Source organism: Glycine soja, chromosome 8 (genome assembly GCF_004193775.1).
Source record: "Glycine soja cultivar W05 chromosome 8, ASM419377v2, whole genome shotgun sequence".
Classification (NCBI taxonomy): Eukaryota; Viridiplantae; Streptophyta; class Magnoliopsida; order Fabales; family Fabaceae; genus Glycine; species Glycine soja.
This window is the reverse complement of record NC_041009.1, coordinates 41521212-41533559: the sequence shown is the minus strand read 5'-3', so window position 1 is coordinate 41533559 and position 12348 is coordinate 41521212. Positions and strand designations below refer to the sequence as shown.

General features: G+C 34.0%; 1 protein-coding gene and 1 non-coding gene across 2 annotated transcripts; both read right to left on the bottom strand.

The window, feature by feature from the left end:
- Window positions 1–468: 468 nt before the first annotated feature.
- On the bottom strand, window positions 469–8431 carry LOC114423246. The gene is made up of 11 exons (XM_028389924.1): window positions 8248–8431; window positions 7763–8065; window positions 6713–6790; window positions 6041–6603; window positions 4447–5079; window positions 4137–4291; window positions 2425–2633; window positions 2199–2332; window positions 1734–2068; window positions 1545–1648; window positions 469–1051 (listed from the first exon to the last, which is right to left on the bottom strand). The coding sequence occupies exons 2-11, from the start codon at window positions 8040–8042 to the stop codon at window positions 981–983; spliced, it is 2562 nt and encodes an 853-aa protein (XP_028245725.1). The 5' UTR covers window positions 8043–8065; window positions 8248–8431; the 3' UTR covers window positions 469–980.
- Window positions 8432–10867: 2436 nt separating this feature from the next.
- On the bottom strand, window positions 10868–10940 carry TRNAA-AGC. Its single transcript has one exon. It is a non-coding gene; the product is annotated as a tRNA-Ala (tRNA).
- Window positions 10941–12348: the final 1408 nt, after the last annotated feature.

Sequence of the window (12348 nt, the reverse complement as noted above, 5' to 3'; positions counted from 1 at the left end):
TTGAGCTTTAAATTTTAATGGACTTTTTTTTTTATAAAATCCTCTTTATAGTTTATAGAAATTAAAGATTTAACAATAGTGAGAAATCCTTTATATCAATAAAACAAAAACTATTTAACTTCAAGTTAAACTTCCTTCTAAAGCTACCATAAATGAACAAAGTAAAGAGAGAGAGAGAGAGAAAGACAGAGAGAGAAAACACAAAGGGATTTTATTTTAGTTCTGTGTACATACAAAAAATAGAGTAAGATTTTTTTTCCCTCTGTCCGCAACAGAGAGCATAGCAGGAATAAGGTCGGGAGGATGTTAAAAGCAAAGACTTGGATACAGTAAGATTCTCCATAAAAAGCAGGTTTGGGAACACTAGAGTCATAAATATAGGGTAAACAAAAAAGAGTCTTGAATATAGGGAAGTAATGTTAAAATATTCTCCATAACTACGCAACGCAATTTCAATGACCCCTCAACTTAGACGAAAAAAAAAATAAAACTAAAGTAAAAACTTGATTTTGACGCAGTCACATCAACCATGTGCAATAATTTGTCAAAAAAAAAAAGTGAAGTAGCAGTTCATGAATACAAGGCTTCCTCCACTGATGATCAATTGAAACTCACTGAATTGCAGCTGCCTAATGCTATGAATCGCGAGGCGATTCATTGCTTTCACTCTGAAGAGTCGGATACATCTTCACAAAAAAATAGATCTATCTATAAAGATTACATTCTTCCCCTTTAAAGGGGTACGTGACAATCATCTATTTTAAGCTCGTGGTTTTACAATACAAAAGTGAACCTCTATTCCTGAACAAATTAACACGCCAACTCCATCACAAGGCTACAATAACTGAAGATACCTTTGTGCCATTAAGAGTATGTTGGAAGAACAATTCCATATCCAAGTAAACAAATCGTCCATATTTGCTTCTCTACTGCACTGTATAACAACATGCTTAATGAAATGCAACTAGCCTAAGTCCATCTTAAAGAATCCCCTTCGAAATACTAGATGTTGCATTTATCTTTAGCGAGCGCTCAGGGATGTAGGTAACACCTGTTCAGACCATAATGTAAAAACCCATGAGAACCTGAGCAATATCATAGTTGGCATTTTGCATCTTGATTATCAATATTTGCAGAGCAGGGAAACTGTTTTTGATAACGGAATGCACAAAATAAACCAAACTTCTTAACAATAATGCTTGTGAGAACACATGCTTTGCACCTATAAATACCTACAGTGATCATAGTGGAAAACTAGAAATCAATGGCTAGTCACAAGCAGAACAACTATATAAAAAGGACCCAAATGAGTGTCTGGCACAGAAACATCACACCTAGGTGAAGCCAACACCTTATAAAATGCATGACGAAAATTGCTGTGCCCATGAGTCATGAGTGATTCTTCCAAACAATCATGACAGTTGTAGAATTAACAGACGTTTAGGCAGCAGTTCATCTTCCCATCAAATCATTACTAAGTAATGACCAAATAATTTTCGGATAGAAGCTCAAGCATTAAGAAGTAAAAGTCTCAAGATTCATACCTTTTTCCATGACATCAATTTGCAAAGAGTCAAGTGTAATTATGCCATCGGTCAATGGAAGTAGCTCAAGCTTAATGGTGGCTGTGGATTGAGATGGAATACATCTGATGTGGCCAATGCATGGTTTTAAATTAATCAGTGTTAGTTTTAACAAAGTCATAGAAATAACAATGAGAGCTGACATATTACCCGAGTGGAACTCTACTCTGCAGCCAAAGATGTGTACAACTTAGGCCAGAACTAGAAATGACATCATCATTCACTGAAACTGACTGAGGTCGGACATCATCATTTTGTTTCTCATTGTCTTTTATAAGAGAAGTAAAGCTCCCCCCCTGGGTGGCACCAACATGTCTTTCAACACTTATCCTTCCTAAAAACTCTTTGAAACCAATAAAAGGACTCATTGGACTAATGGGTGAACTCAGAGAGACCACTGAAGGGGGTGAAGTAAATGAGGCTGGAGCAAGCACTGTCAAAGTTAGATCTTCAGATGTCAAATTTGAAGCTTGAAGAGTTAAAACCTGATAAATAAGAAACAATTAAACTGATCAAATTGTAATTTAAGTAGGAAAAATATTCAAAAACAAACTAAATATGAGCTCCAATGCAAGACCCTGACTCAAGATAGTCAATAGTAAAACATATATTGACCTGCACAGGAAGTTGAGAATTTCTTTCATAAGGTCCAGGAGACTCTCCTGACATCTCAGATGCAACAGAGATTATAATATCCCTCGATGAACGTGGTCGCCAACTGGTTGCTTGCTTAAAGAATAATCTTGATGCTGTATTAAGCATAAAAACAAGGAGAAAACAACTAATTAACACCTTAGATTAAGATAATACACTAACAAACCAAGGAGACAAAAAAGCTTACCTGTATAATTGCATCGACAAGACACCATAATTGCATACTGATCGTCAATTGAAGCAATCTTTGTTCTGTCAGGACTCTTAGAGGAAATACTTGATTTTGCTGAGTTTGGAGATTGCACCTTTGAAAACTGAGAGCTTTCATCCGGAGCCTTTAAATTCTTTGACATAGAAGTTGCAGGTTTAAGGATAAAAGAATGTTCTTCACCTCTCCTATAATTAGAAACTTCTAGTCAGATGTGATGATGATTAGAGCTAATTACATGAATGATATACCAAATTCTGAATTTCACCAACTAGTATTGAGCATTTTCTATCATTCTTTAACAGTTAATCAGATTGATTTAAACTCAAAAAAGATACAAACTCATACACTCCAGAAGAGGGGATGAAGCACGGGATTGGCAGGATTCAATCCCTTCCCTAACATAACCAAAAGTTAAAAATACATTTCCCCCAAATCTGCAAGGGCAGGGGAAGTTTATTCTATTGCTAAACATTAAAATATTTCACAATATTATCCTTGTCGTAGCCTTTACTTTCTAACATGCCATTCCCATGTCCTCCAACAATTCACCATTCAGTTGGTCAAATAAGAAAACTAAGTAAATTCAATTACAGTAGTGTAATACACATTAGTCTAAATTTAATAAATACAGATATATCACAGGATTGTTATTATGCTTTTTAATAAAATTCAAAGGTCACACACACACACACACATATATATATACTGTCAATAGCAAGACTCCCCTACATTTCCTAAACTTATTTTTTTTTTCAGCGAAAATAATAATATGTATTAATTGAAGTACCAGGGGTACTTGGAATATATATTACAGTCCAGATTTGGTCCCATGACATTTGGTATTCATTGAACCAATCTGAATTTTAATTTAGATTCTTACAAAAGTTTGCTCTAATATTCTATCCTACTCTATTAAGAAACCCTGCTCTGATGTTGGAAGACCAGCAGTTATAGTGAGAGTTGAAATCCTTCTCCAAATTTGTGAGCCGCGTCCATAATAAGAACCATTAGATTAGTGACTTATTAGAACCATTAGATTCCAAGAAAATGAATGGTAAAGATGAAGAGTAACTCTTGGTGTAAGTTGATCCCTCTCTCTCTCTCTCTCCCTCTCTCTATCCATCTATCTATCTATCTATATCACCCTTACTTTCCCCATACTGTCAATAGCAAGATTCCCCTACATTTCCTAAACTTATATAATATATGGTACTAAAGAAAATTTAAGGCCTTTCCTAAACCACTATAATTGGTGTTCTCATTTGCATATTGAACCCACACTCAAGGATAGCTTACAAGGCATTTTGAAACAATTTCCCCCCTCCTGTGCAGGTTGGGTTGGGTCAGCACAAGCATACATAACTGATTAGCCAGGGGCACATGCAGCATGGTATTTTACAGGATTATTAAAATCTTTTAAATAAAATTCAAAGGTAACAATGAAATATTACATTTCTACTCTTCCAAAACAAGATTCTCCCATTCCTAAACCTACATGGTAATAAAGAAAATTTAAGGCCTTTTCCACATCAATTCATAGTATTGAACCCATTGTCCCATACTCATGGATAGCTTACACGGCATCATGAAACAAGCATATGTAACTGAAAAACCTGGGGTGTATACAGCATGATATCAGATAAGCAACAATACAAAAAAAAAATAAGATTCTTGAAAAAAACAAAAACCTGAGGGCTAAATTTGGTAAAGAATGGCCATTTCCAGCTTCAATACATGCAATTGGTAATGAGGATGGAGGTCCAATTTTTGTAGCCTCTTCAAAAACTATTGTTATGGCATCTATAAATATCACAATATCTGGAACATGTGCAGGAGCAACATTCTGGAGAACAACTTATGAAATATTAATAAAAACAGAAGATAAACAGTACAATTCCCCCCCCCCCCCCCCCCCCCCAAAAAAAAAAAAGTAATATTCAACAAAAATAAAGGGTAAATATGCCAGATAATTTGGTTCAGTGACATTATAGTTCAAACCTTTATCTGAACGCACAGAAGATCCTCTGAATTACAGTCAGCTGCAAAGGAATGAATCTCTACAGGTTGTATTATTTCAAATTTCCTTCTCCACCTTCTTCCAGGTGTGTAGATACCTTCTAATCCACAGCAAACGGAAAACCTTTCTGGCTCCAATGAAACACCTCGAAAAGATAAAAGTTCTTCAACTCCATTTTTTTTTCTTAATTTCTGAGATGGGAATTGATCCCAATCTTCAATATCAAAGCTTGGCTTAGAACTAGCGGCTTTTAAAGGAGGACTTGGTGCATTTGTATTTTGGGGTAATGCAGACATGGAGTAACTTCTAAAATGGCTGCCAAAGGAAAATAATTGAGAGCCAGGTGATGCTGAAGAATTGGACCTCTGAGAGGTGTTACCGATACCTGAATTCAAAGAAAATTGAGGAGGAGATAACGGGCGGGTAGCAGGGGGGAGAGTGTTATCTAATGGAAGTATCCATTTTAATAGTGCTCCACATGGATCCTGATTTGTGTGAACTGAATTGTTCTGGTTCTCAGAAGACAATACTTTCTCCTGATACTTTTCATATTGGAGAATTTCTATACAAGGGTCTCTAAGAAAATCAACACCAACATTCACCTGTAAAAGAACCTGGATCCTTCCAAACAGGAAAATAGAATCAGATCAGTAATCTGAGTAATGAGAATGGTCAGGCATAATTAGGAGGATATCACAGGACAAAATTTTCATAAAGATCTCTGAGGTATTATAGAGGCAAGGCATATGCCATTAAAATATATTTGAAATTTAACAAAAGCTTAAGTAAAATGTAGATAAGAGACCAAGGTTTTCAGCAAGTGAAAGACTAAAGTGAAGCAATGCCTACATCACAAAAGGTATGTTCCAGAAATCTAAATTATGACAATAATACACAGGTCAATATACTCCACAACAACAGCCCAAGTACCACAAGGAAATATTTGGCTCCAAATGCCCCAGAGAAATATAAAATAGTGTAAACATTGATAATGCAGTTACAAGAAGAATCAAAGCAGACTAGCAGAGCTTGCAATAAACTCAAAGCACAATATCACCAAGATAAAGTAAGATTTTATACCGTTCTACTAAATGATTTTCAATGAGTTTTACAAATGATAAGCACCCAAGCACTTGGGGAAACCTCCCATAAAAGCTAGCTGCTAAGGGGAGAGAACCAAGCCACTTACTTAAATAGTCCACCAAGCATCCCACACTACTCAGTGTGGGACTTAGGCACCCCATAACATCCAAGTCCTTATCAACAAAACAGGATGAACAAATGAATTGGATGGTAGACAATAAACTCATAGCACAACATCATCCAGATGCAATAAAGTTTTATACATTTTTGCTAAAAAATTTCCATGAATTTTGTAAACGGGATGAACAAATGAGTTAGATGCCAAATAGATTATCTGTGTTGCATGCTGGGGAAGTGGAAAATTGAAGCGACCAAAGGGGAAGAAGAAAACTTATAAGGCTCAGTCCCAAATTTAAGTAAAAAGTAGTACTCCATCAGACACATGAAAATGAATGATCATATTCGTAGTTACTGAAATTTTATGGCACATACCACTATGTCTCCATTTGGTAGGGCACAACACTGGACGGAATTTCTCGCCACTCCACCAGAAATAGTTGCATCAAAATTTGCTCTATCAATAACTGCACTAATAGAAGATGCATTTTTTGCAGTGTCTTTAATTTCAAATGATGAGATCTTTGGCCCATTTAGTTCGGAGGAATTGAACTTTTCTGAAGAACCTCGTTTAGACCAAAGCGGCTCATCGGACTCAGAAATCCTTGCAAAGAAGTGAGAATTCTCAAATTTTTGCAGCAACAATGCAGTTTGTCTTTTGTGAACCTCCATCCTTAGAAGGGATTCACCAGCAGAAGCATCCGCCTGGTGATCAGTCTTCACTTTTTCCTGTTTTTCCTCTTTCTGCTCTTGTCTGCTAGGACTCAGCTTCCCTTCTCCAGATACTGAATCATTCCTGTTTTCAACATTTCCATTTTCTTTGTCAGGACCGTGACCCATGCCATTCTTACTCATCACGGCAGCAACTTTAAATGGAGTAATAATCTCCATGTCCTGCTTACAAGCAGACAGGCACGCTAGGATATGAACTTGTTCACCTGAATTCCGAAAATAAATTAGATCCCATCAACTTCCCATGGGACCTGTTAGATCAAATAAGGCATCTAAACATCAAGATTCATGCACCAAAGAAGGAAAGAATCTTACCAGGAAAAAGAAAGGAGCGATCTAGAGAGCGCAAGGACTGCATATCTGACACATGATTCCAGTTCTCAGGAATTTCCTCTATAAAAACAAAAATTTAGAATCAGATGCATCACATCACATCAGCAAAACAATCTCACCCATAACATCATCAAGTATAGACAAAAATATTGTGCCCTCATAACACTAAACCCTAAAACTTAAAATTGAATGCTAACAAAAATCATCTTGGTTGTAATTTCACTCATGTCCAAATCTCAGTTGTCACTTACCAATTAACAGATAGGCAAATCAGAATAAGCCCTCTATGGATAAATTTTTCTATAAGCACTCGTAGATGGGAAAAGAAAAATAAGGTAGAATGAATTAAACTTCTCTCATTAGTTAAAATTAGCTTATACATATGTTAGAATCAACTTTTACATAAGCTAAATGAGAGAGTTTCCATTGAATCCGTAATGCACAAGTTAATTTTAATTTATGAGAAAACTCAATTCATTTTTAATTCTTATTTTCTTCTCTTGTAACTACTTATGCATAAATTTATCCAAATAGGGCCTAAACAGTTTCTTAGAATTCGAGTTTAAGTCTAACTCAACAATACAAAACCTGCTTCGGCTTGTAAGGAGAGGATTGCTCCTAGTTATATCCACTACTTTGGTCATATCACTAATTAATGTGGGATTTCCAACACACCACCTCACCGAGGAGGACTGGAGACCTCAAGTGTGAAGTCCATAACACTAGTCATTTGCGGGTGGTCCCATAACATCCCAATTGGCCAATGAACAATCATTAGGATAGACTCTTGATACCATCTTAGAATTTGATTTTGATACACTACTTCGTACTAAGACCATATCACTAGTTGATTGGGACCAAAACAGTTCAATTCTATGCCATACTCTCCTTGATCTCACTCCTTTTAGTAGAACTAAAACACTACTACCACTCTCTAACCCCATTTCCTGTTTCATTAAACTAACCAAACAAACACTGTCTAAACTAAAACAAAGCACAGAGACAAGTTCGTGTTAGTGTTGCAATACATACTGTAAGGAATGGTGATCCACCCTTCGTCTTCGGAAACATCCACGTGCTTGGCCAGAACGGGAGCGTCGTTTCTGGAGCTCTGAGCGCCGTTTTCGCCCTCGGCCTCTCCGTCGAAGTGCTCGACTTGGGCGTAGGGGTCGTCGGACATGAGACTCTCCAAAGACGACGCGCCGTCTGCGTGGGGAGTCGTCGTTGGAGTGGTCGTCGCCGCCGTCGAAGAAGAAGGAGGTTTTTCCCTGTCGGAGTAGACGTGTGATGTGGACCGCATCAGGAAATTCATCTTGTGTGTGTTTGTGTGTCCCTCTGCGAATCAGAATCCGAAGGTGTGAGATAATGAGATAATAATAGCAAGGCTTTTTGGTGATTGGTTAATTTGAGAAAGTGAAAAATGGTTTAAGTGAGAATGAAGTGGTTGAGTGAGGGAATGAGTTTGGATAGTGAAAGGATCTATGTTATGGAAGAGAAGAAGAAGAATGGATGAATACCTGATGAAGGATCCAACACAGTGAGAGAGAGAGAGAGAGAATTTGGTTGCAGTTGCGAGAAGTGCAGACTTCAAAATCTCGATCTGATTCTGCTACACTCCTCTTCCACCCTGCAATCACAATTTCTTTCTTGAGAATAATAATAACTACCAGCTCAAACGCACCGTTTATAGATCATCGCCAACCTACCTAACCCTGCTCAAATTTGGGTCATTACATTGGGGTTGGAGTTTAATTACATTTCAACAAATTACACAACGCACCTCCTGATCTTTTATTAAATTACATATGATTTTACTTTTTTTATTTTTTTTTTACATTAATTCTCCTTTAAGTTTAAAAATATTACATTAATTTTTTTATATGTTTGAAAATATTATATATAAAAAAAGCAAGAGCTAAACATTATCCTGAAAATATTATCTCCTCAAGTGTTACACTAATACTCGTACATAGGATGTAAACATAATGATTAAAATAGTAGGAGGTATTGTTGTAATTTGCTCGTTACATTTTAAGGAAAATAGTTGGGTACTTTTTGGATTTTCTTTAATTACAATTTAAGGATTTTGATTTTATACTTGTATCTCTTACTCATACCAAAAAAAATACTTGTATTTCTTAATCATCACATATAGCACTTTTAGAATTGTCTTTAATTTCCATTTTAATATTTGTAAGGTGTAACTTTATGAAAGATAAATCTTTTTAGAAAAAGAAAAAAGAGTATTTTTTTGGTTAAAAGAAAGAAAAAAACCAACATTAACCATATAACTTAATTTTATATTATTATGAATTTATATACTACCAATAAGTTTGTCTATTTTTACATTAATTATCTTAAAAGTCATAATTACCTTAAAAGTTATATCATTGATATTTTTGATTGATTAACAATATAAAATTATTTTGTATTATAAAACATAGCCAATAAACTATTTAAATTTAACAAAATTTTAACTTAAAACTATAGTTCATTTTGTCTCTAAACATATGTTAATATTATCAATACATATGTTGTTGTTAACTTTGAACTAAAATGAGTATCCAATTAGAGTTTAGGAGACTTCTTTTCAATATTGTAAATTCTAAGGACTAAGTAATAATGAATCAAAATTTCAAGGATTAACTCTTCTTTGTATGTGTATTATCTCTCATTGATTGTGTGTTCTTAATTCTAATTTTAGACAGTATATAATTTTATATTTTTATGTTGAACAAATTACATTGTCATTCTTGTGATTTCTTAAAGTTTCATAGAGATATTCATAAATTAAGTTGGTCTGACTTTAGGGTAAAATCAAATCCAAACATATCATATTTTATTAGATTGGTTTGGTTTAAGTTTTTAAATTTTTTTAATCAATTAGATTAAAATCGAGCTAGTTTGATTTAGGTTATCGAATCACAATAAAAAGAAATAACTATTATATTTTTAAATTTTTTATCTCACTTCTAGAGATGAACATTTGGATTCTAGCCCACAAATAATCTATATAACCCATAATCCTGGAGGGTCACGGGCATGAATATCGCCATACCATTTTAGTAGACATATATATAATTAAATCAAACTGTAAAACTTAGACTACATATTGCTTCACAACATATATAGCATGAGTTGCACTTCTAATGTGCTTCCTTCACCGTGGTGAAATTATGCGATTAGACCAAAATGGATGAAAGTTAAAATTTACTGCAAATCGTAAAAACAGTCACACTAGACGATTCAAGCCTTTTTGCACCACCTACAGTTGAAACTTAGCCATTAAGTTGAGCTTTCTAATATTAATTTATAGTTCGCAATTTGCCTATAAATGGCTAGGGGATGTATATAATATTATAAAATCAAACTAGATTTGTGCATATATTTACTATTATTAAATAAATAATATATAATATTATAAAATCAAATAAACAATATTTTATACTTTTTAATATATATATATATATATATATCTTAATTATATATAACTTAATTACCATGCTTTAAATAAATTTTTATTTTATAAAATTGCCTTGTTAAAATTCTTGTTTTTTTCTTTTCATGCTTTAGCTAATGACATAAATAAGATATTATTATTAATGTAATACTTTTTTTTCTATATCTCACTAAAATTTATTTTGCATACCTTGGTAAATATTTTACTATTAAACACAAATTAGTATTTAAATTTTTAAATATCATATTAATAAGTATAAATTAATATGTATATATATTTAAATTAAGAAATCAAACTATTGTTAATAAATTAATGAATATGGTATAAATTAATATATACTAATATATATTCTTGAATTTATATTTATCAATATTAACAATTAAAAAATGAATAAATAAATAAATAATAATTGGTATATTAATATACTTCTACAGAAACATAAATATCTATTTTTATGTGGGATAGAGGCTATTCTGAATATGCTGCTACAAAATTTGTTGGGTAATTTAATTAGTCATATGGATTTTTTTTCCTTTGGTCATATATTTTGGTTTCTTGCTTTCAGTTTAAGGCACTTCCCCGTTGAGGCAAAGCATAGCATAAATCATAATGCATTTGTGCGATGCAATTTAAAATTCTGGAAAAGGAAAATAGTAAAAATTGAGTAAAAGAAAAAGTGGAGATGCGGGGTATCGATCCCCGTACCTCTCGCATGCTAAGCGAGCGCTCTACCATCTGAGCTACATCCCCATATGAATTATTTTAGACATTAAACAAAATATATTACTACTTTATAATTATTCTTCTTATTTTGTTATGATTTTTTTCTTTGGTTTGGGCTTTAATTCAAATTGTGGGCGAACCTAAAATAAAACGAAGGTCCATGCTAGGTGAACCCAACACTTAATGGTAAAAGTCTAAAATACGCCCTTTTTTTAAAAAAACTTTTGTGCACCCAGCCTGTTCTTCTTCCGCGACCCTGAGTGCCCCTTCTTCTTGAGCCCGTTCTTCTTCTTCATCCCGCGCCTAACCTATCTTCTTCTTATGTTCTTCTTTAGCATTATTGCCGACGTGTTCGTGGTGGTTTTTCGGTTCTTCTCTTCCGGCAAGATGTGCATTACGCTGCTCCACCGTCGAGGTAAGCCTCTTCTCCCTTTTCTTGTGTCATTTTCCTTCCATTTTTGCTTGTGTAGTGTATTTTGCAGGGATTTAGTTGATCCGCATAGGGATTTAGGTTATCCGCAATAGAGATAGGTTAGGATTTAGATGATCCGCAGTAAGATTTAGATGATCCGTAATGTGTTTTGATCCGCAAGAAGTATACGGATCAAGTTGATCCGTATGCCTCTCACGAATCAAGTTGATCTGTAAGAGTCATACGGATCAACTTGATCCGTGAGAAGCATACAGATCAACTTGATCCGTATGCTTCTTGCGGATCAAGTTGATCCGTGTGGTTCTTGCAGATCAACTTAATCCGTAAGAGACATACAAATCAACTTGATCTGTATGCGTCCTACGGATCAACTTGATCCATGAGAAGCATACGTATGGTTCTTGCGGATCAACTTGATCCGTATTACCCTATTTTAATTTTAAAAAATGCCAAATAGGTTTTAATTTATTGAAAATGTTTGTTATTAGGGTTTAGGGTTATTTTTTAGGGTTTTAGGCTAAAGTAGAATACGAATGAATAATGAAATAAGTTTCAAATTATGCTATAATTGTTTGATATTGATATTGCTTTGAAATTTGATTATGCTACATTGTTTGGTTTGTATTGTACTGTTTGATTTGTTTGAACATGAACATGTTGATATTGGTTTGAAATTTGTTTAGTTTGTATTACTTTTGACTTCAGTGGAAAACCTTAAGCCAAGAATTGAAATGGAAGAATGCATTAGGATTGCTAGGGGTGTCACAGAAGACGACAATGTGTATGTGAGGTCTCGACGTAGGCGGCACACGGATCAACCATAGTTTCTTTAGACATTTTATATTTTCATATTTGGACAATGTATATAATTTTCTTGTATTTGATAACATTTTGTTTTTTACTGAACATTTTGTATATTTTAAGTTATTTTGGTTTATAATTTTAATTTAACGTTAATTCGTCGAAATATTAGTATTAACGTTAAAATGTTATTATTAAAAT

Bases quoted from the DNA above. Each gene is read 5' to 3' on its own strand.
- LOC114423246 (XM_028389924.1), bottom strand. From the start codon at position 8,042: ATGAATTTCCTGATGCGGTCCACATCACACGTCTACTCCGACAGGGAA. The intron at 6,604-6,712 runs GTAAGATTCTTT...TTCGGAATTCAG, and splicing joins TCGCTCCTTTCTTTTTCCTG to GTGAACAAGTTCATATCCTA. The intron at 5,080-6,040 runs GTATGTGCCATA...GGAAGGATCCAG, and splicing joins TACCAAATGGAGACATAGTG to GTTCTTTTACAGGTGAATGT.